This window comes from Ursus maritimus, unplaced genomic scaffold, assembly GCF_017311325.1.
Source record: "Ursus maritimus isolate PB19 unplaced genomic scaffold, ASM1731132v1 scaffold_11, whole genome shotgun sequence".
Taxonomy (NCBI): domain Eukaryota; kingdom Metazoa; phylum Chordata; class Mammalia; order Carnivora; family Ursidae; genus Ursus; species Ursus maritimus.
This window is the reverse complement of record NW_024423453.1, coordinates 16,380,371-16,404,803: the sequence shown is the minus strand read 5'-3', so window position 1 is coordinate 16,404,803 and position 24,433 is coordinate 16,380,371. Positions and strand designations below refer to the sequence as shown.

Genomic DNA, 24,433 nt, shown 5'->3' with positions numbered 1-24,433 from the left:
GACATTAATTCATCGAGAAGAACACACTCCACATTATGTTGAAGAAAATGATGATCCATACAAAACCTCAAAGACACATTATTTACTGCTACCTTGCTTCCTACAATTTAAAAACTATTTAAAATATATGCCTCACCTAGTTTTCTCAGAAGACAACCAGTCAATTGTTCTTCATTAATATCCACATTTTTGTCACTAAAGGGTGGGGGAAATAGAAATCAGCATTAAGCACACCAGAAACTAAATGTAATATAAAGTTACATGTACACGGCTGTAATGCAGACCTAGTCAAAAGAATAATTTACAAACTGGAAATGGTTTATACAATTCAGGAATGATTTATGCTTTTCAGACACTTCTAATAGCCATGAAAATATAATTTGCAATTTGGTGTCCTAATGACTTAAATCAATGTTCTTCAAAATGTAGAGTACTATCCATTAGTGGATCCCAAAATCATTTCACTCAATCCCATCCAGCATTTTTCTTTGATAGAATACAAAATGTCAAAGTACATCACACACAGAAAGGGAAAATACTGCTTAGAAAAGCATTACTTTCTTATACATACACATCTTACACACACACACACATACACACACCCATATACTCATGTATACAGCTACACACATGTGAGTGCATGTGCCCTGTAGCTGTGGATGTATACAGACATTGAATCACAATGAAATGTATTTTTTATTGTGTCATAGCTAAAAATATTTGAAAAACACTGGCCTAAATTAATCATTCTCTTTCTGAAATTGCCTAGCTTGGAGAAAGGCTTTTATTAATAGCTTACTTGATTCCCCTTCTATAATTTATAAATTATCTTTCAGGAAAATTCAGTCCTTTATAGGATATTACCTGAAAAGGTAGAAATAAGAAAAAAGGAGAGTAATGGTATAATGGAATTTAATTCTGGAGAAAGGACAGACCTTTCTCCAGAAAGGGAAAAATAAGAACCCCTTCTTCTACTAATGACTGTCTTCCTAGAAGTTTGCTTGAGTACAGGAAGTAGGGACATCTAAAAATCCTTACACTTGTAAAGAAACATGTTCTTGGAGAGTTCTCAGAATACATGCATTTTGCCTTCTTCCCCACATGTAAGTAGCCCATACCAGCAGAGGAGGCCAACAGTTGTGAGCTCTGCCACAGATCAGTGGAGAAGCAATAGTTCAGTTCAGGAAGAGATATATTAGCAGATCCATCTGGTCCAAATCTAAGCCCTGTTCTCCAAATACTTGGAGCAATAAACAAAGCCAATATAATCAACTTCATTATTTGCAGATTCAACTACTTACTAAAATTTATTTGTAACCCCAAGATCAATACCAGCAGAGCTTTCCTCGTCATTCATAGACATGCACAGAACAGGCAAAAAAATTTGAGTCACTAAGCACTTTCCTAGCTGAGGCTAAAAAAGTACTCTTGTTCAGTTCTTTCACAGATAAGAGATTAGAGAGTGGAGACAGTAGGAGGCAGTACAGTGCACAGAAAAAGTCCCAGCTCTTGCACCAGCTAGAGATCTGAGTCCTAACTCTGACATGTTAGAGGCGGCCTCGGACAAGTCACATAACACTTCTGAACAACGGCTTCTCTTTTATAAAATAAAGAAGATTAAATCTATCAGAATGAGTTAAGATTATAATGTATATAAGATATACATATTTTTGTATATTAAATATGCACTAAATATATTATTAGTGTATATTATATATAATATACATTAAAGGTATGTTTAAATATAAACGTATATATAAACACAAATACCCCTAGAAGCAATGGTTCAGTACTTGCTAATGTAGTGTTCACAGCAACTTTATAGAACATACTTACTGCTACTAATGAAAACTGTATATTTGTATACAGGAGAGAGAGAAAAATAGAAGGAAATTTCAAATCAAATGTATATACAGACTACATAGGAAATTGTAGCTCCTTAAATGCTTAAATTCACTTCTGCTTAGAGAACTCTGAAACCAATTATACTTACTTAAATCATTCTTATTTATTAAACTCTGACTAGAAGATACTTACAAATATGTATAAGAGTAAAAATACTCAATTGACTTTTGCTTTTAAAAAAAGAATGGGTGCAGATAAAATCACTTCCACTAGAAGGAGCCCTAACCTTACTAATAAAACTTTACAGAGGCAACTGAAAGATTTAATCAGCAGAATAAAATTACTGATTTTTCTCATTGGAAATTAAGTTTCTTATCTCAGCTCTGCTGCTGCATTTAAAACAAAAGATTTTTTTTTTTTAGTAAAAAAACCAAGCTTCCATTTAAAACATACAGTTCCTCTAATAGTAGGCAATTGTTATCACCTAAGACTGCGGCGCCCTCAAGAGGTCACACTAGTTAGATCAACAAAAAATCCAGTCAACTGATGACTGCAACCTGCAGCACTGTCTCAAAACAGTCTAAAGATTAATACTGTTTAATCTAAGTAGACCTACTACCTAACCCATAAAATAATGGATAAGTTACTTCTCATGGAGCCCATTTCCTCATCTTTAAGAAAGGGACAATATGGGCACCTTGCAGAAGGACTAAATGACAGAAGAGGGAAAAAATGTGTGTGCATGTGTATGCTAGTACACAGCTGGTGCACAACACACGTTGAGTTCTCTCTTCCCCTTCCTTTTTATTGCTAGTTAAAATGTTAATTAATCTGAAAAAAGTTTCCTGGTTTATAAAAAAAGAAAAATAGGATGAAGCTCAAGCTTGGAATCTACAAAAGAAAACATAATAAAATCGAGCTAATGAGGGGCGCCTGGGTGGCTCCGTTGGTTAAGGGGCTGCCTTCGGCTCAGGTCATGAGCCCAAGGTCCTGGGATGGAGCCCTGAGTCAGGCTCCCTGCTCAGTGTGAAGTCTGCTTCTCCCTCTGTCTTTGCCCCGCCCTCCTGCTTGTGCGCATGCACGAGCACTCTCTTTCTCTCAAATAAATAAATAAATAAAATTTTTAAAAAAATAAATAAAATCAAGCTAATGATCGTTAAATGTTTTGTGATTCTTGCATATAAACACATCCCCAAAACTGTTAGTAAGGATAATATTCAAGTACCAAAGGATGCTTTTTGTGAACAAATTTTGATGAGACTTGCATATGCAAACTGAGTTACAATCCTATTAGATACAGAGTATCCAAGAGGATGAGTGATAAACGTTAACTGTATTGATAAGGTGATTCACTTAGTCTTTGGTAAGGGACTATTTAAAAATCTGATAGAAATAACTGTTGTACTAGATTGAATAATCAACAAGTTAAAATATATAATCGGGTACTTTGCTTGAAGTCGTTTGTTTTTTTAAAGAGTTATTTATTCGAGAGAGAGAAAGAGAGTGTGAGCGCACGCATGAGTCAGGGAAGGAGCAGAGGAAGAGAATCTTCAAGCGGACTCCCCACTGAGCGGCAGAGCCCGTGGGAGTGTGGAGGGCTCGATCTCATGACCCATGAGATCACAACATGAGCTGAAACCAAGAGTCGGACACTTAACCGACTGAGCCACCCAGGCACCCCTGGAATAGTCTTGATTAAAACTTGTTTCTTGCTTATTCACAGTACTCTAATCCCTCCTTTACAACAGCCCTGACTACACTGTAAAACAAGACGAAAACTACTGTTAAATATACATCAATACTAATTCCTCTCACTTAAAATATCAGGGCATACTCTAACCACAGGACATTAGTGAGTCTCTAGTCCATACGTTAGGTGTACACATCTAGCTTGTGCTGTCTAGTATCGTAGACCACTAGCCACTCACCGTGTGTGACTATCATGCACTTAAATATGACTAGTCCAAACTGAGATGTGCTACAAGTATAACATACACACTGGATTTTCAAGACTTAGTTTGAGAAGTATTTTATTAATAGTTTTTTATAGTTATTAGAAGTTAAAATTTTATAACTATTTAAATATTACGTAATATTTAAATAATGATTAAATTAAATATTAAATGAAATACTTCACCAATTTCATTTTCCTTCTTAAATTCCATATGCAAAATTACATATGTGGTTCACATTTGTGACTTTTGTTCTATTTCTACTGGGCAGCACTGATCCAGATTCTCACCAAAGAAAAAAGCCAAACCTGAGTGCCAGGTCCATTTCCTCAGCCTGTAGCACAGCACCCAACAGAGGCTGGACTTGGATGGCATCACCAATCCTCACGCCCACATTCTTCTGTGCCATTTCACTCAGGCCAACCTTGCCTCCAGGAAATCCTGCCACAGGCCAGGCCGTATAGACCTGCCCAGAACACAGGAAATAAAAATATGAGAAAATAAATATTCACAGAGTATCATTAATTTATAAAGCAGAAAACTAAGCACAGCCAAGCATATGGATATGCAAAACACAATCCTTACCGCCAAGGAGTTACAATTTGACAAGTTACAAAAAACTTTTAAGATAAATATTATATCTTCTTGTGAAGATTGGGAATGATCCCATAGTGAAAATGATTTGAAGATTTAAAAGGTAATTTAGGAAAAGAGACAAAGGCATTAACATTTAATAATGAGAAGAAAATAGGAAAAAAATACTAAAGACAAGCTAACTAAGGTTATCTAGCCTGGAGCATAAACTACATCCAGGAAATAGTGAAGCACCTGGTGCAAGAGCTTCATGAGAACCTGGATTTCATCAGACTTAAATGTTAAGGGAGAGAAGCAAAGACTTCCAGCTCCAAATAGTGGGCTGAGCTCATGCATTTATAGTCTTCCACAAGACACAGCAAAGGACTTTTTTTTCTTTTTAAGAACAATGAAAAGAATGAGAGGTGTACCATCAGCACATGACAGATTTCAAATCATTTTCAGAGGACCCCGCAAGATGAGAGAACACTGGCTAGTGAAGAAGCAGAAGAAATGGCAGAGGTAGAGGCCAGCAGCAGGGAAGAACCAGGAAAGGTTCTGGGCTTCTAGCCTCAAGTATGATAAATAGCAGCAAGAACAAACAGCTGAAAACAGGGAGGGCAATCAAATATTTGCATACAAAAGAGAGGACTTTCTTACTCCCAAACAGTGTTTCTGTGAAAAAAAAAAAAAAAATGTAACTAACCGGGAATAGGGCTAATACTGTGGGTGTCAGTACCTCCAGAGGAAAGGCCTCTCTCTACATTATGACATTTAGGGGCTACTATTCCCAGGAGAGTCACAGACATCGAAGGAAGGAAAAGTTTATATAGATGTGAGGATCTTTTAAAATACAGTTTTTCAATTACTACTGCTTTGTTGAAAATTAAAATAAAAAAATCTCAAATCTTTCTAAACTAAGGAAATGAAAAAAGACTCTTACCTCTTGTTTTCCATCCAAACTGGTAAGCAACACTGGTCGACCTATACATATATTTGCAGATTTCATAGTGTTGAGTCCAAGTTGAACAAGGGAATTCTGGAATGTTTTAGGAACTTTGTCATCTACCAAAAAAAGGAAAGAAAATTATTTTCGTATTATTTTATAGCTGAAGTTAATGCCTGCTTTCTTTTGAAGTAAATAAAAATCCTCTATCCACATAACCACATGAATGCACTTACCATACCCTAGAGAAACCACAGTTCCAATCCTCATTATTTTTTTAACAAAAAGACTTAAAACCAAGCCTTTTTGAGGGTCCACTGACTGACAAGTGCTAACTAAAAAAAGATGTCTTATGGGGTAGGTATTAGTTTTCATCTTTTAAGACAAATAATCTCTAATTTCTTTAAAAACAAACATACCTGCAATAGGCTTTTTGTACATGCACAGTAATCTTTCATACTGCAGATTCTAGTTGAGACGACTACTGGTATTCAAGACTTGAGCTGGGGGGGCGCCTGGGTGGCACAGCGGTTAAGCGTCTGCCTTCGGCTCAGGGCGTGATCCTGGCGTTATGGGATCGAGCCCCACATCAGGCTCTTCCGCTATGAGCCTGCTTCTTCCTCTCCCACTCCCCCTGCCTGTGTTCCCTCTCTCGCTGGCTGTCTCTATCTCTATCTAATAAATAAATAAAATCTTTAAAAAAAAATAAATAAATAAATAAATAAATAAAGACTTGAGCTGGGGAACTGGCGTTTAGCTCTGGAGGGTTAAACTACATTTCTACTTCTGATCCACATGATACCAGTCAGATATTTTCCTTTTCTAATCCCAAGAATACACGGGTAAGATAATAGCACAGGTCTTATTCCTTAGGTAAGCACACACTGACGAAAATGACCATCACTGTTTTCAACTTTTGGCCAAGGAAGGGGACCAGAATTCAGTCCAGCTGGAAATGATGTCCTAAGATGCCCACCCTACCCCTCCACCTCCTCAAGCTCCACATTTGGTCCTCCCTCTGATTCTTCCAGCACCCTATGCTGCCAGATACTAGTATTTATCATCATAATGTACATTCGTTTTATAGTCTGACTTTCTCCTAAACCATATGCTGCTTTGGGGCACAAACTGGCTCAAATTCATCTTTGTATCTCCAATGCCTACGAGTGCATCAAATATAGAAGCTGCAATATCCATGCAATCAATGAACATAGTAGATGACTAGACAGCATTCTTCTTTGCAGCACAAAATCCATAAAACACTTATGAAATTTTAGCCTGTCATAAACTTTGTTATAAAATTTATTATTAGACACATATACCATAATCATAGTTCTCTAATATTAGTGTTTCTTAATAAAAAACAGATACTTTATAATTTAAAAGGAATAAAGTCAATGAAACCAAAACCATGTCTGATTTAATTATTTTTGCCTCTACAAAATAACTACCCAATACATATATTTTCCTTCTGTCATCAGCTGAACAAATATAGAAAAAAAAGAATCTCATGCAGCTAAGATTAATACTGAACATTTATAAAATAAGCATATTTCATAATATGAGGCTGAAAAGAAATTTAACTTTGCTATGAACATTATGTCTCTTACATAGTTTACTCATCAATAACAGCAAAGTATCCCTTTGGTGACCCCATAAGGTTCAGTTTCTGCGACTTCTTTCTTCCTAAACCTCAATGAATTACCCTTCCCTCATGATAAGTACCTCATAGGTGTATTCAGTAGTTGGCAAGATTCTAGGTTTTCTTCTTTGCTTCATTCCATCCTATCTTGCACATTCACCATGCACCAGGATTTGACAAATCACAGGTCCTCTAAATACCTCCACTTCCTATGAATCACATGCTCAAATTCTCATCCACTAGCCTTATTTCCTAATACATCTCCACGCGTTCTCTTACAGCATTCAAATCTACTCAAGCTGTCCTCCACACAATTCCTTTCACCAGTCCTCATTCCTCCAATATTGTACTTTAAAAATACATCTCAACGTCCACTTTCCCCATTAATTAACTATACATTTATTGAGCACTTCATGTGCCAGATTAGTAAAGGTAATTTCAAACAACCACCCACTCTTCATTTGTTCATCCAGCAAACATTTATTATGTGCCTACTACACGGCAGATAATATGTTAGGCACTAGGGATGTAAAGTGAACGGAAGCGGACGGTCCTTGGCCTCACACAGCTTATAATCTAATAGGATGAGACAGTTATTAAACAGTCGCTGAATAACTGTGTAATTGCAAACTAAGATTAATACAATGAAAGAATGACTAAGAGTGCTGAGAGAGCCTATTATGTGGAATCTAATTTGGAAGAAACAGAGAATGCTTCTCCAAGGAAGTAATGTTTAAATGCAGATCCAAAGGAAGAGTAGGAATTAACTAAACAAAGAGGAAAAAAAGATAATTCTTGGCAAAGAGAACAGCTTGTACAGAGAAGTACTGGACAGAAGGCAGCACTGTGCATCTAAGAAAAGAGTACGGGCAAAATGGCAGGAGACAAGAAGGGGCCACGTAAGGAAGATCAAGACCTCCCAGGGCAGTAGGCTATCCCAACCAGCAGCTCATTCTCTCTCTCTCTCTCTCATAAGTAAATAAATTAAAAAGTAAATAAATAAAATGTTTAAAAAAGAAAAACAAATCCAAGAAAAAATGTACAACACAATGCCATACAAAGTGTGGTCAGCAAACTATTTGTTACCGGTTCATGATGGGGTAAGCACAGCAAATAAGGGTTTAGAAGCTTTTATTACAATTGGACAGAGTAAGCCTACATCTGTTGAATCTAATTAAAATTTCTATTTTTAAACTTATTTTTCTAGTTATTTCTTTTTATTGTATTTTACAACAGTGCTGAGCTGTGACATATTTTAAAAACTTTCCCTACAGAGTTTGAGTAGTATTGATCTAGAAGACACCTGAACCAAGACTCAGAAATAGTATAAATTACAAATATAAATTCTAAAATGAAGAGTATACATGGGAAACTCTGGACATCGGATGAACTTGCCAAAGAAAGATTTATACAGAGAAAAAGAGGGTTTTAAGACTAAGAATTGAGGAACTTAAACATTTGGCAGCCAAATAGAAAATGAGCCTGCAAAGGAATCTGAAAATCTACCAACAAAAGGATGGAGAAAAACTAAGATAGTTTAACGGCACATAGCCAAAAATTAAAGTTTTTGTTTTTTTTTAAGATTGTATTTCTTTATTTGAGCAGAGGTGGGGGGAGAGGGGGGGAGAGAGAGAGCAAGCACATGAGCTGGGTGGTGGGGAGAGGGGGAGAGAAGCAGATTTCCCACTAAGCAGGGAGCCCGATGAGGGGCTTGATTCCAGGACCCTGGGGTCATGATCTGGGCCGAAGGCAGACGCTTAACCGACTAAGTCACCCAGGCACCCCCCAAAATTAAAGCGTTTTAAGAAAAAGGAAATGGTAGACACTGCCAAAAATTGCTGAGAGGTATAGTAAGGGAAGTAAAGAAAAACTGTCCATTATATTTATCAACATGGAGATGATCAATGACCATGACAGGGACAGTTTCCATAGAATGATGGGACAAATGTCAAAACTTAAATAGGCTAAGGAGTAGGTGAGAGACGAGGAGACAGAGACTACTCCATTTACGAAGCTTAGCAAAGAGGTATACCTGGCTGGCTCAGTCAGCAGAGCAGGCGACTCTTGATCTCCGAGTTTTGAGCTCAAGTCCAAGTTGGAAGATTACTTAAAAAAAAAATTTTTTTAAGAGTTTATTTATTTATTTGACAGAGACACAGCGAGAGACGGAACACAAGCTGGGGGAGCGGGAGAGGGAGAAGCAGGCTTCCCGCTGAGCAGGGAGCCCCGATGCGGGGCTCGATCCCAGAAGGCCGGGAAGGTGACCCAAGCCGAAGGCAGACACTCAATGACTGAGCCCCCCAGGCGCCCCTAAAAATAAAATATTTAAAAAAAAAAGAAAGAAATTTGGCAATGAAAGGATGGAAGGAGAGAGGGTGGTGGTAAGAAGAAAATGTGGAACTTTTGTTTTAAGATGTAAGAGAAATCAGCAGGTTTAAATTTCAATGGGAAGAATCCAGTTGAAAAAGAGATTAAATATGCAGGACAGAACAAGTTATCCTCTGATCCCTAAATGAAACTGAAAACACTGTGTCAACTCTAAGATTGTCATTAGGGTGTGCATTAGACATAAAATTCTTGCCACCAGTTTAGCTGGTGTTCCATTTTTTTCCAAAGCTATAACACAGCTTCAACACATAAAAGCTTTACCAACTAACTTTTCAGATAAATCCGTTCTCCTAACTCAAGGGAGCTCTGATCTAGGATAAGGGCTTTAAAGTCAAGTCACTTAGTACCTGTGGAACCTGGAGCCAATCACATTAACTATTTTCCTCTGTAAAAAAGGCTTAATAATACAGTACCCATCTTTCAGGACTTCTATGAAGGTTAAATGAGATATGTATACCAACCTACTGATAACAATACTATGTAATTGGTAGCTGTTATTAAATACCAGAACCTGTGTAGTAGAAGAAAAAACCCTAAAGCCTTTCATTCTTAGAGACACAGCGATATCTCTTAAGAAGGATGTATCCACGTGTTTACCGAGTGTTTAGTTTTCTGGTATATATATCCTATGCTCTCTAGCTTTAAGCAATTTTGCAGTTAAATATATCGTTAATCTTAAACGAGGCAAAGTTGTTTCAAGTGCAACTAACAAATTCAAAACAATTTACAAAAGTGATGGCGTGACTTATCCACGGATAAACCGTTTCTGCCTAACTTCCCCATTGCAGGCACGGCTTCGGGTGTACAAACTTGTGTGCCACTCTCACACCCGTGTCTCGCCCAATTTTCAAAAGCCTCTGCACCTGAAAGGCGGCATCACTAGGTCTACTCTTCTCAGGTTGAGGCCCCTCGGCCTCAGGTCTCCCACCCACCAGAACTCTTTACCCTTTTCTAAGAAGTGGGTCACCACCAGAATCCCAGCCGCTGCCGCCGTGCCAGGCCCAGCAGAAGGAGCCGAGGGCCCCGAAGGAGAGGAAGCAGAAGAGGGCGAGGTTAAACCATTCTCTTCGCTTCGGTTCAACCGTTTTCTGTTCTTCTTGGAAGACATGATCAGAAGGCAGCCTGTAAAAAGTTACCGCAAAGCCGGCTCAACGTGCTCGTTTCTCTGGAAGAAAAACTTCCGGGGCAGAAGTCAGCGAGACTCCGCCCTGCGCCGTAATCCCCCAAGTGGAACGCAGTAGAAAAAGGGAGAACGGAGCACTTTCAGAACCCGCCATCTTCGAAGAAGTTGAAGAGGTTCTGACTTTTGCAAAGGAAGACGGATTACGTGGACACAACCGCCATTTAGATTGTAAATTCCTGAAAGACAGGATTTTTGGGGATCTCTGCCCGCCTTTCCCATATCATCCCTGAATAAACGTCTGTTGACTTCAACTAGAAAAAGAAAGTGGTGGGAAAATTTCTCTCCAGCTTTTCTGGAACCGGGCAAATTCCTGAGAGGAGCTGGTAGACAGGACTTCGCGGTTACTTCGGTATAGGGCTAAAAACTAAAGAAGAAAGAAAAAAGTAATAACGTAAGCGCAACTTTGAGACGGGTGGGTGGCACTCTTCTAAAATTTACGGTAGGGACCTCAGCTCTGGAACTCAAAGGAAGGTTGGTTTAGGGGCCGAGCACCTGGTGGGACGCGGCTGTGTAAATGCCGCCGCTACCGAGTGGGCGTTTTTGGCGCGCAGTGCTCTTGCGGTCCTACAGCGCAAGGCTCTTGGCAGGGCACCGCGAAGCTTCGAACGGTCGGGGTTGCAGGTTGGACCCCCGTGCCGGAGCAGAGGAGCTGCGGGGAGAGATGGACAGATTCGGGGGCGTCTCAGTACGGCTGGCGCAACGCGGCGCACTGGACCACCTGGACGCCGCCTCATTCCAGAGGGGCTTGCAGGGCAAGTGTGCCTGGACGGAGGGGTTCCCCGGCTCCTGAGCCTTTCTAATGAAGTAACCGGGGCCCCCATGCACCTGACAAGCTCTCCGCGAATCGAGTACCTAGCCCTAGGGAGAGAAGGCAGCCCTGACCCACCAATTTCCCCCTTTTAGTTCTTGTTCTTGTACCCTTTGTTGGGAGGTTTCTGAGGCAGTTGGGTGAAATGGTAACTATCCCGGACTTTGAGATCGGCAGCCCTCGTTTCTGATAAACTTTCTAGTGTGTGACCTTCGGCAAGTTCTGTAAACTACCATTTCCCCTTCCCTAAAACCGGTTAGTAACGCAGAGGATTGCTGAGGGTTAAGTTGGGTAATGCATATGAAGTGCTTAGCGTGGTCTCTGCCACATACTTAACGTTCAGTAGTGTGAATATTATTTCATTATTATTTACTACCATTTACCGGGCCTTAGTTCTGCGGGGCACTTTGCCCGAGACAAAACTATACAAGTAGTGGACAATGAGTGGATCAGAGAGGTTCTGAGTGGTCACTCTCCTACACAAATTGGGTCAGGCTGATGCATCAAGAACTAGAGTTTGCTTCTACTTACAGAGCAACAAGTCTTTTATGATGAACCAGGGAGGGTAGTGGGCGGTTGCCGTCTTTAGTAAGAAAATTCTCCACTCTCGTTGAACCTAAGTCTAAAGATAGGAAAGAAAGCTTGGCTGGAGGAGCCTTCGCTTTAAGAGAAGCCCGTGATTTGGTTGGGAGTTTTTCAGACTGCCCTCAATGGTTCTCCCATTCCAATTGAAGGCCTAGCACGGAAATTCAGCCATGGTAAGATCCTCTCACTCTAAAAGGAAACTTCAGATAATCTTTATCCTTTTGAGCAATATGGCAAGTGAGCATCTATGTAAATATAATTGAGCTAGTTATTTCATACTTTAATCATTCTCCTTCCCAAACTACTTATCTCTTCACCTCGTTTTCTCTCCTACTTATGAATAATTGCTGACTCAGCAGTAGGAGAATCAAATCAATGTTCATCCTCTAATATATCCACTTATGTGTGAAAGATACAGGTATTTATCGCACACACTTTTCAGTGGCCAGGTGGTTGAAGCACTTCTTAGTCAAAAAGGCAGAGCATGAGGGTTGGGTTTAGAGTCACACATCCCCGTTTCAAGCCCCAGGCTTTGACAGGTGCTTCGCCAGGCATTAGGCAAACCACCACTAAAAATGTTTGCCTCTTCGGTTGCTTAGGTGAATAATGTCAACCTTAATTACTGGATGCGTGTGGTGATCAAAAATAAATTAAAGGAAGCTATAATATGTGTAGTGCTATATACTTCATAGTTTTTTAATAAAACAATCTATTGCATTTATGAGTTCCTATTGCTAGACACTTTTAAGAACTTTACAAATCTTCATTTAATCCTCATAACTGAGGTAGATACCGTTACCTTTATTTTAAAGATGATGGTACTGAGGCACAGAGAGATTAAGTAACTTGCATTGACTCTGAAATCTGTTCTTAATGCATTATGCTGCCTCTAAGAGCTAGAGCAAAGTTTGTTATGAAGTCACACTAGCTTTTTCTCTTGAATAGAATGATTAGGGAGGCTATGGGAACTTTCTGGCATGATAGAAATGTTCTGTAATCTTTATTGGAGTGGGTTACACAGGTGTATGCATATGTCAGAACTCATTAAATGTATACTTACGATTTATGCACTTCACTTTATGTAATTTTACATCAATTTTAAAAAGATTTAAATCAGGGAAAGAGGTAGGTGAGAAGGATCTGACTCCATAGCCCCAAATCAAAAAGCTTTTATGAAAGGCTCCCATGTGTTTGTCACTGTCTTAGACTCACTGCCTTTTAAAGAGGTAGGGAACACGGTCCTTAACAGGGAGTCACTGCACAGCTGGAGAAGAGGAGGAAAAGAAATTTAACCATTAAATAATCAAGCCTCCCCACCACCACAAACACACACAATTTGCAAGATTATTGTAAAGATTAAGCGAGGTGATGGTTGGAGAAAGTAATCTGAGAAGTTTTTCTAAGACTATTCTTCACCCATAAGTAAGAGGCGGTAATACTTGCCTTTCAGGTTGTTTAGAACTTAATGAGATAATATATATAGAGTGTCTGGAACTTAGTAGGGACCAAATGTTAGCATCTTTTACTTCTGGCTCAATCTTAAGTAATAAAATAAGAGAATTTACAGAAGCCAAAAACAGAAAAATCTACATTCATCTTGGTATTTATAAAAAAAAAAAATTAGAAATAATCTAAATATCCAGGAGTAGGGGGCTGGTTAAGTAGCTTTTGGCATACCTATCTGAGGAAAATTATGCAGTCGTTAAACACTTGTGTTCATTACAAAATTTTGTTAACCTAGCAAAATGTTTATAATTAGTAAAAGATATGCTTAAATTATATATGGTGTGATGTCAATTCCAAAATTATATTCATGGAAAAATGTCAAAATTTAAATTTTTATCTCTGCATGCTAGTAAGATGAAGTTTTGATTTCTTCATGATATTTTCAGTTTTTTTCTAGGACTGGTATACATTATTTAAAAACAAAGTTAGAGTTATAACCACATTGAAATTTATAAGCCAAAAAAATTAGGACAGAACTCTTAAAGTGTGAGTAGAAGCCCATAATAGTCATTTATAAAGATTAAGGCTATTAAAAGGAACAGCATTGAAATGGTATTCTATTTTGTTTAAATCAAGTTTTTTTTGTTCATTCTACAAATATTGAGCACCTCTTTAAAAGGCAGTGGGTCTAATACAGTGATAAACACATGTGCCAAGTATTGTGTCAGGTGATATGAATATACTGACTCTATTCTCAAGGAATTCAGTCTGATGAAAAAATCTCATAAACAAGGTACTAATTACAATAAAACATGGGAGTTCCCATGCTGCTGAAGTGAACAGAGCATTTTGGGATTTCCCCCTCCCTCACCCCTCCCTGGCTAACTACTAAGTGAGGTGGATGTTTTAGGATGGCTTTTTGGAAGAGGTAACACCTGAGATGAGTTTATTTCTTCCACTCCTTTCACTGGAAAATGTTTACAGATTTTTATCCTCATCTTCATTTTAGCTGCAGTACAGCAGTGGAGATCAGAAGGTAGGATAGCGGTGTGGCTGCACATTCCCATCCTCCAAAGCCGATTTATTGCCCCTGCTGCTTCCCTGGGTTTCTGCTTTCACCACGCAGAATCGGATTCATCCACACTGACACTGTGGCTGGGAGAGGGACCCAGCAGATTACCAGGATATGCTACACATCAAGTAGGAGTTGCAGGTCAGTTTCAAACTAACAATGAAATTAACCTTTTAGAGGTTCACCCAGTTTTTTCTTACAGCTAAGTGATAGGTTATTCATATGTAATGAATAGCTTGATTAAATGTTTATCGGGATTATTAAGGAGTGCTTTAAATAGATGAAGTTTGCCTTATGAATCAGCAGAGGGCAGCACAGAGAACAGTTTTGTGTTTAGTTTTCCAGAGCGTACCTTGGAACATTTTTACTTAGGTATTTGAACTTCAATACTCAAGTGGTAACACTGAATTGAGATCAGGGAGTAAATCGTTATGGTAAAACATGTTAGTACTAATTATGTGAATGTGTAAAATAAAAATACCTTTTAGGTTAAATTTAAGGTAGAGCAAAGCAGATTTTTGATTTGGACATTACTTCTTAAAGGTATTTACATTAAGTTACAATGCCAAACAGTTGTTTTAAGATAGCATTATTTAAGTATATTATGGACTTTTCAAGCCACTGATTAACTTCAAAGACATGGTCTTGAGAGATTTGCTATAGGTTAAGACAAGAGTTCTCAAATTGTAGCGTGCATCAAAATGACCTGGAGGGCTTGCTGAAAACACCCTGCTGGGCCCCGCATCTAGGAGTTTCTGATTCAGTTGGTGTGGGGTGTTGCCAGAAAATTTGCATTTCTAATAAGCTCTCTGCTGCTATTGCTAATGTTAATGCTGGTCCCTGGACCATCCTTTGAGAACCAGGGGTAAGAAAATTCTTAGACTTCCAGAAAACTTGAAATAGTAAAGACTCCTTATGACTTAAATGAAAGCGGCATTATATATAAGCTAGTAATTTAATAATTTTATTTGCCTTCATATAATTTACAAGCGTTTTTAAAGGTAGTTTGCACCTTTGAGGTTAAAAAGGAGTGTTCAAGGATGTCTAATGGTTTCTCCATCCATGATCTCACTCTCTTGTAACAATTAGAGGCATTTAGAAATTTCCATTCAGCTCTACTTCAAAAGACTACTTGGTAATTTGATAGCACCCTCACACTTCATTAGAAAGTCATGCAGTTCATTGGTATGGACTTTTAAATTAGACTTTTAAATCCAGTTATTATTACAGAATTAGTAATATTTGCATAATACTATGAAGCACTTGTTTATAACTAAATACTATAGTATGTATTGTAGTTAAGATATACCATAGGAGTTCAGGCAATGAGAGATCTGGAACTTGAACAGTCTTGAAATATAACTAGAATGTGAAGTGGCTATTAGGGGTGGCAATGAAATCATGTAAGAAATTGTTCTGGAAAGGTATAGTGTTTTTTGGGTGAAGGGAAAATAAATGACATTTATTGTTATAAGTAGCAGAAAGTAGGTGTGGCTGGTGAACATTACCACTGCAAAATATACCACTTTGGCATATTGATTATTTTGAGCTCCAGAAACACTAGATACAGGAAGCATCCTCCCCTTTTTTACCTAAAAGCAGGGCATAAATTTTTTGTATCAGGAAGAGGAGACATTCTCATAGAAGATGGGGAGTTGACACCAAGAGGAGTCTGTACAAATAAACCTTATTAAAATAACCCTTGTATTCCATTAATTTCCCCCTTATATGTCCTAGTCATTTTCCCACCATTTACCTCCCTTATCCCAAACCCCTTTTTCTTCTGTCATGTCTCCATTATGTATTGCTCTTTGTTAAAATGGTATGTATGTCCCTGGGTTTAACCACTTTTTTGGGATTTTAAACTTCTTTTAATCAAGCCTTCCATCACCACCCCAAGCCATGTAAATATAATAAATATATGTACTTCTGTCAGTTCTGTTCACAGCCCTAGACACAGAACCTAAGTGAGTCAAGGAAAAGTCTTTCCTTCCCTACACTGGAATGGAGTGAGCTATGGCTTTGTTACTCTTCTTTAAACACAGCAAGCTTGTGTCTGCCTCAGAGCTTTCACACCTGTTGGCTCCTCTTCCTGTAGTGCTCTTTCCAAGGGCTTTGTTTATCTAGGTCTTCAGCTCTAAAGTTCCTGCTCCAACATCTTTTCAAAAGTCTCCTGACCTCCCTGTCTAAAATACAGCCCTCCTGCATGCCAGTCCCATCATTCATGGTCCCTTTATCCAGGTCTGTTTTTCCATATAGCACCCACCACAATCTGAAATTATATCATGGACTTAATTTCCCCCACAATAATATAAACTCCACGAAGGCAGGTATTTTATTTGTCTTTTCCACCACTGTGTTTTCAGGTTAAAGACAGTGTCTGGCATAAAGTAGATACTCAGTAAATATTTCTTGAATGATTAGATAGCTCTTCAAGTGAAAACTCAAGTCCCCAGCGAACACAATTATGTGGGGAAAGGACACTACTGCACTGTGAGAATACCAGCTCAGAATCCAGACAGACAGTTTTAGGGCTGTGTGAACTTGGGCACTCAAAATGATACCACTCACACGATTATTGTGAAGAGTACCTGAGATAATGCACATAAAGCGCTTAGCACAGTACCTGACTAATCGTAATATAATAATCATGTCTGTTTAATTTCTGATCTCTGTGTTTATTTACCTTTCAAGTTGTGACCAGCAGGGGTCGCTCACATTGTGCTTTAGTGGTGCTGGTTTTGTCTTTGAAATAAATATTTTGCTCATGTTTATAATTCATTAGGGAAAATTGCAATTTCAGTAATCACAAATTATTAAAATTTAAGAGGCTTCCTTGGCATTTCTTTGGCATTCTAATCCTTATAAAGTCCAATTAAATTATAGTTTATGTTTTCTAATGGAAGCCAACGTTAATGTTAATTACATTTCACTTAGTGGTTTTCCTTCTTTTTTTTTTTTAAACACTAAAATGTGGAGTTTTCATTTCAGAGAAGTTTGTCTTTCCTTGTATTATATATACCTATCCCTTTCTGTGTTTTATTTCTATATAGCATTGTCACCTCATGTTCTATATAATTTGTTTTCTATTTGTTACCTTCTCATACACACACCAGAATGTGAGCCCACCGAGGATAGGGAATTTTGTTTTGTTTACCACTGTATCCCTAGCACCTAGAAAAATGCCTGACACATACAGGGCTCAATTAATATATGGAGAACCCATATGTATTATATATAGGAACCTAATTAATATTGAAAGGATGGAAAGGTATGTAGAAAATCTTTTTAATAATATTTCCTCACATTATGTAAATATAAATACTTTTAAATTATAGCATTTAAAGGAATTAATACAAATCATTAAGGTGTCATTTATATTTTTGACCCAGGATTGTCAAAAAACAAATAAACCTTATTTATTTAAGTCCCTAACATCTAGCCAAATGTGTAGTATGCTTGGCAATGTGTGTATTGAATGAATAAATAAAAGGATTAGAACTTAGGACATATATAAAATAAACAGTTATCCCAAAGCAATATATTGGTATGTTATAAAGTGATTACACACGTGTTAAAAAAAAATGTAAGTGGCTTCAGGGAGATCCTGAACTGAATATTGAGATATTTGAGACTTAGATCACCAGGGGCACAACCCATGTTCTATACATGGTGATTCAAGGAATAAAAATGAGAATGGCAAAGTCACTTCATTTATTCAGTAAATATATTTTTTTAAAGATTTTATTTATTTATTCAACAGAGATAGAGACAGCCAGCGAGAGAGGGAACACAAGCAGGGGGAGTGGGAGAGGAAGAAGCAGGCTCACAGCGGAGGAGCCTGATGTGGGGCTCGATCCCATAACGCCGGGATCACGCCCTGAGCCAAAGGCAGACGCTTAACCGCTGTGCCACCCCGTCGCCCCTATTCAATAAATATTTTTAAGCACTTAAGATTTGACATTAAAATAAATGCTACAGAAGGATAGAAAGATTAATTTATTTAACTATGTACCATCAGGAATAGAAGATCTAGAGAAGACGCTTATGCAACTGATTATGCTACAACTTAGCATATGCTAGAACCATCATTAGTATTCCAAGTTGCTAAAATAACCTGAATAACTGAGCAGTCAGTTTATTGCTGGAGAGATTTTAAAAGTGTTCATAGGTGAGGTGGTGATTGAACTAGGCCTTCCAGGATGGGTACGATTTTGATGACCACAGATAGGAGTATGGGAGGAGTCAAAGGTGAATGAAATTAATATTTCTCAATTATCTTTTACTTTTCCCCCATCAGGAGCTGTATTTGATGAAAATACTAGAAAAATATTGGTTGTACAAGATCGAAATAAAGTAAGTTTCTTCTGCTTTTTAAAAAAAAATGTTTTTAATTTTAGTATAATTAACCTACAGTGTTGTATTAGTTTTAGCTGTGCAGTATAGTGATTCAGCAATTTTGTATTTACTCAGCGCTCATCACAGTAAATGTACTCTTAATTCCCTTCCTGTTTCACCCGTCCCCGCACCTACCTCCCCTCCAGTAACCACCAGTTTATTCTCTATAGTTACAAGTCTTTTGTTTTGTTTGCCTCTTTTTTCTTCAGTCATTTGTTTTAAGTTGCTTCTGCTTTGTAAATTGCTTTCTAAATGTTCAGTTCTCTAGAGAAAAATAAAATACAGAAATTTTGATATGCTCAAGGAATTACAGAAAGATATTTTAAAAGTTCTTTCTAAGCAGTTATGGATCATTAGGATATTTATTTAATTCCAAAAATACCTATGGAGGCCTTGAAAATGTCGGGGATAAGCTCATGTTGCTCACTGTTATATTATGGCTACAGAAAAATTATAAATGGCTGTATTTAAGTGGGAAGACAACTGTGTTTCTCACAGACTGTCAAGATATTCTTCCATTGATTCAGCATTCATTAAGTTCCCATTGTGAGCCAAGTGCTGAGATACAAAGATTATTAAAACAGTTTCCCTGATGCCCTGCAGCTTACTACCTATTTAGGAAAGCAGTCATACAACAGATGGTAACAATCACTTTGCCTTTAAAAAACCCCTGAAGACTTCTCAGAGGAGGTGACATTCAAACTGGGTCTTGAAGAATGAATAGGAGCTTACTGGGCCAAAAAAGAAAAAATGGCAGGAAGAGTGGGGGGAGAGAAAAACAGAAAATTAAAATGGCACGTCAAAAGGCGCAGAGAGTTTACAAAGGGGCTAACGTGGTATCTTAGTTTGTTAGAGCTACTATAACAAAAATACCATAGACTGGGTGGCTTAAACAACAAACATTTATTTCTTAGGTTTCTGGAGACTGAGCCAAGATCAAGAGGCTGCCAGATTCAGTGCTGGTTGTTCCCTCTTCCCAGTTCATAGACGCTCATCTTCTCACTGTGCCCTCACATGGCAGAAGGGACAACAGTTCCCTCTCGGGTCTCTTTTATAAGAACACTGTTCCCTTTCATGAGCGCTCACTGTCATGACATAATCACCTCCCCCGGGCCTCACCTCATGATATCACACTGGGGATTAGGATTTCAACATGTGAATTTGGAGGTACATAAACATCTAGTCCATTCCACGTAGTATAGAAATAATGGTTAAAAAGTTCATTGTGGCTGGGAGCAGAGGGAGTGGTAAAATACTCGACTCGAGTGGTAGATTAAGAACAGAATGTAAAGAGCCTTGTACAACAAAGTAAGTCTAGGCAACTAGAAGCAACAAAAATTTTTAAGAGAAGTACCATGATTAGCATCAGATGTTTCATGCTTAGGACTGAAAGTGAAAGAGAATAATTATTTTGATACTCTCTGAGATTTCAGTAATATTGATGGACAGAGTCAAACATTTTTCCCCATTATGTATGTTTTTAAATTTTAAACTAAATATTTGTAATGATATCTGAAAGTATGACACATTTCTCAGAAATGCTATCTGAAAGAATTCTCATAGTTATAAGGAATTTTCAAAGTTTTAGTTAAGGCAGGATCTCTGACTCAAACTTATATTTATTGTCAACAAATATTTTGAGTACCTAAAGTAGTGTTGTGCCTAGCCTTCAAGAACTTTTACTATTTATTGTTTATATTAACATATACTGTTAATAGTTTCAGAGGTAAAACTGAGTGATTCATCAGTTGCATACAACACCCAGTGCACATTACTTAAGTGCCTTCCGTAATGCCATCACCCAGTTACTCCATCCCCCCACCCACCTCCCCTCCAGCAACCCTCAGTTTGTTTCCTGTAGTTAAGAGTCTCTTAGGATTTGTCTCCCTCTCTGATTTTGTCTTGTTTTATCTTTCCTTCCCTTCCCCTATGTTCATCTGTTTTGTTTCTTAAATGTCACATATGAGTGAAATCCACATGAGTGAAATGGCAAGATTTCATTCTTTTTGATGGCTGAGTGATACATATACCACATCATCTTTATCCATTCATCTGTTCATGGACATCTGGGCCCTTTCCATAGTTTGGCTACTGTGGACATTGCTGCTATAAACGTTGGGATGCATGTGCCCCTTCGAATCACTATGTTTGTATCCTTTGGGTAAATACCTAGTAGTGCACTTGTGGGTCATAGCGTAGCTCTATTTTTAACTTTCTGAGGAACCTCCATACTGTTTTCCAGAGTGGCTGCACCAGTTTGTATTTCCACCAGCAATGCAAGAGGGTTCCACTTTCTCTATATCCTCACCAACATTTGTTGTTTCCTGAGTTTTTTATTTTAACCATTCTGACCTATGTGAGGTGGTATCTCACTGTGGTTTTTTGTTTTTTTTTTTTTTTTAAGATTTTATTTATTTATGTGACAGAGAGACAGCCAGCAAGAGAGGGAACACAGCAGGGGAGTGGGAGAGGAAGAAGCAGGCTCCTACCAGAGGAGCCTGATGTGGGGCTCGATCCCGGGATCATGCCCTGAGCCGAAGGCAGATGCTTAACGACTGCGCCACCCAGGCGCACCTACTTTTTTGTTTCTTCTTTTATTTCCTGGTTGACCCATTCATTGTTTAGTAGCATGTTATTTAATCTCCATGTATATGTGGTCTTTCCAGAGTTTTTCTTGTGGTTGAATTATAGTCTTGTGGCATTGTGGTCAGAAAACATGTATAACTTAGATCTTTTTAAATTTGTTGAGGCTTTTTTTTTGTGGCCTAATATACAATCTGTTCTGTAGAATGTTCCATGTGCACTTGAAAAGAATGTGTGTTCTGTTTTAGGATGGCATGTTCTGAATATATCTGTTATATCCATCTGGTCCAGGGTATCATTCAAAGGAATTGTTTCCTTGTTGGTTTTCTGTTTAGATGATCTGTCCATTGATGTAAGTAGGGTATTAAAGTTCCCTACCATTATTGTATTATTATTGACTAGTTCCTTTATATTTGTTACTAACTGCTTTATGTATTTGGGTGTCCCATGTTGGGTGAACAAATATTTACAATCATTATATCTTTTTGTTGGCTTGTTCCCTTTATTATTATATAGAGTCCTTCTTTTTTCTTGTTACAGTGTCTGTTTTAAAGTCTAATTGTCCAATACGAGTATTGCTACTCTGGCTTTCTTTTGACCTTCCCAATCTTTAACAATCTTTAACCTTTAAAGCCTTTAAAAACAGTCTTTAAGTCTTGACATACAATGAGAAAAGAAATAAGTCAGATAATTTCACCTCCTCACGTCTATCTCTTCTCCTTATGCATTGATGGCACAAATCTGGTCTACTCCTAAATGTTGGATTTGATGACAGTAAATTTGTCAGTTAAGAAAAGAATGAGTTTTAAATCATTTGGTATTTTGAGTTGAGGGTGGGACTAGAGTAATAGTATCTCTACAGATACCGGGATATTGGTAGAGGGGAAATGGTGAGTTCATTACAGAGAATATGAGGTGAAGTTGAAAGAGTTGTTTAAGTGGAGTACTCAGACATTTCTTCTCATTCCTCCTGATCAGTTATTGCATACAAAAAAGGTGTGTGAGTTGAAGTGTATTAATTGATGAATTTCTTTTTACAATTTCCACCATCATGACCCACAGTACTTTAAAGCTCTAGGCAGTGGCTTTCATCCACAGGAGTGGATACAAGGAAAATATTGACATTCTGAGTCTAGGATTGCATTGCCGAGCCCCACTGGTCTCTTTAAGAGCTTTAGTGGGGGCTCTCCGTGGCTTCCATACAGCTGCAGTTCTGGCTATTCTGTAGAATTGTGCTCTGCGGTCATGCCATGTAGCACAGTGCCACTCCAGGAAAAATAGGTACGTACAAAACATGAAAGAGAGAACTGAGCACGATGTTCTAAAAACATAAAGGATAAAAGGAAAATAATTTTAGGCATCATCAGTATAAATAGTTCACAGGGATGAAGTAGTGGAAAAATAGGAAGAGTAACACACACCGGTTATCTTTTATAGGCCAAAGAGATTGGAGGAGTTGAGACATGATAATAGTTGAATAATAATAATCTATATTCTTCATATGTCTAGATCGGAGTCAATTTACCATTCTTTGAAATAAACTTTTTGGAATTGAGGACTTCTCTGATACCACTTTGGGAATGGGAGATAGGGGTGCCTGGGTGGTTCAGTTAAGCGTTCAGCTCTTGATTTTGGCTCAGGTCATGAGATTGAGCCCCGCATTGGGCTCCGCACTGGGGATGGAGCCTGCTTAAGATTCTCTCTCTTCCGGGACACCTGGGTGGCTCAGTCGTTAAGCATCTGCCTTTGACTCAGGGTGTGATCCCGGAGTCCTGGGATGGAGCCCCACATCAGGCTCCTCCACTGGGAGCCTGCTTCTTCCTCTCCCACTCCCCCTGCCTGTGTTCCCTCTCTCGCTGGCTGCCTCTCTGTCTCTGTCAAATAAATAAAATCTTTGGGGGAAAAAAAAAAGATTCTCTCTCTTCCTCTTCCCCTCCCCCAACTCACGCACACATGTATGTGTATGCATGCTCGCTCACTCTCTCTCTCAAAAAAAAAAAAAAAAAAAAAAGGATGGAAGCTAAATGCCCAGAGAGCTTTTTCTCTGTGCAGTTCGTGGACTGTAAATATGTGTATGTCTTTTAGTAGAAAAGTTTGAACTTAGTTGTTTTAGAACATGTTAAGTTTCAGCTGTGCCCCAAATTCTACACTTAGTAACTTAACATTTTATAGAATATGGGGAACATGAGTTCTCTTATTCTCTGCATCTAAGTTACCTTTTGGAAGGAAGTTATATTGTTATGTAAACATACTCTGTTTTGGTACAAGATGTATCATTTAGAGAAGAATATGGTTCTGTATGTGGAGACATATACCTCTGATCCTTTATTCTAATTTTTTTTGCTTTGTATGTACGTGTATGATATTTGAAAGCCACATTATTATCAGCATCTGCCAACTTGACCAGCCAAGGGATGTTCAATTGCAGCATAGCCATTCTGAGCTTGTTTCCCTGATAAAATAATTTCTTCCCTTCCTGTTCAACAATTTTGATCTCTGGTTCTTATTTAACAGCCAGACTAACATGATTGCTCCACTCTAAGCAGTTTTCCAGGGTTGGTTGAGCTATCAAATAAGAATCTATGTAGTTACTTGTTTATTAAAGTGTAGAAATTCATATAAAAAAAAAACAACCTAGGTCTAATAATTTAAAAATTGGGTTGCAGTAAAAAAAAAAAAGAAGGAGCTTCCCTGGCAGCTGTGGCTGAACTGCCTTACCCCAAACCTGTATACAATGTGATGTTTTTGGGGGTGAGTTATTTTTTTCCTTATAAAACCTGCCAAGACATATGATTTAACAGGTTCAGTTTGTAGAAATCAGTTTCTAGAGTGATATGTATTACAGCCATTCAAAAGGAAAGAATTGAGTTGAGTTATACTTTTAAAACAGAGCAACAGTCAAAACTATGTACAGACATACCTCCTCTTATTGTGCTTTGCTTTATTGTATTCCCAGATATTGTGTTTTTTTACAAATTGAAGGTTTATGACAACCCTGCATCAAGCATCTGT

The 24,433-nt window shown here is 38.1% G+C and overlaps 2 protein-coding genes across 3 annotated transcripts in view; one reads left to right on the top strand and one right to left on the bottom strand.

The window, feature by feature from the left end:
• The window catches only part of SPATA5 (spermatogenesis associated 5), a 321,325-nt gene extending 310,824 nt beyond the window's left edge, over window positions 1-10,501 (bottom strand). For both annotated transcript variants that reach the window (XM_008689495.2, XM_040626287.1), the window contains exons 1-4: window positions 10,292-10,501; window positions 5,314-5,435; window positions 4,106-4,263; window positions 137-195 (exon numbers count right to left, since the gene is read on the bottom strand). In XM_008689495.2, the coding sequence (XP_008687717.1) occupies window positions 137-195; window positions 4,106-4,263; window positions 5,314-5,435; window positions 10,292-10,454 (502 nt within the window). In that variant the 5' untranslated portion in view covers window positions 10,455-10,501. The remainder of the gene's footprint in view (window positions 1-136; window positions 196-4,105; window positions 4,264-5,313; window positions 5,436-10,291) is intronic.
• Window positions 10,502-10,977: 476 nt separating this feature from the next.
• The window catches only part of NUDT6 (nudix hydrolase 6), a 29,953-nt gene continuing 16,497 nt past the window's right edge, over window positions 10,978-24,433 (top strand). The window contains exons 1-3 of the mRNA XM_008689493.2: window positions 10,978-11,281; window positions 14,378-14,581; window positions 18,741-18,796. Coding sequence (XP_008687715.1) covers window positions 11,044-11,281; window positions 14,378-14,581; window positions 18,741-18,796 — 498 coding nt within the window. The 5' untranslated portion in view covers window positions 10,978-11,043. The remainder of the gene's footprint in view (window positions 11,282-14,377; window positions 14,582-18,740; window positions 18,797-24,433) is intronic.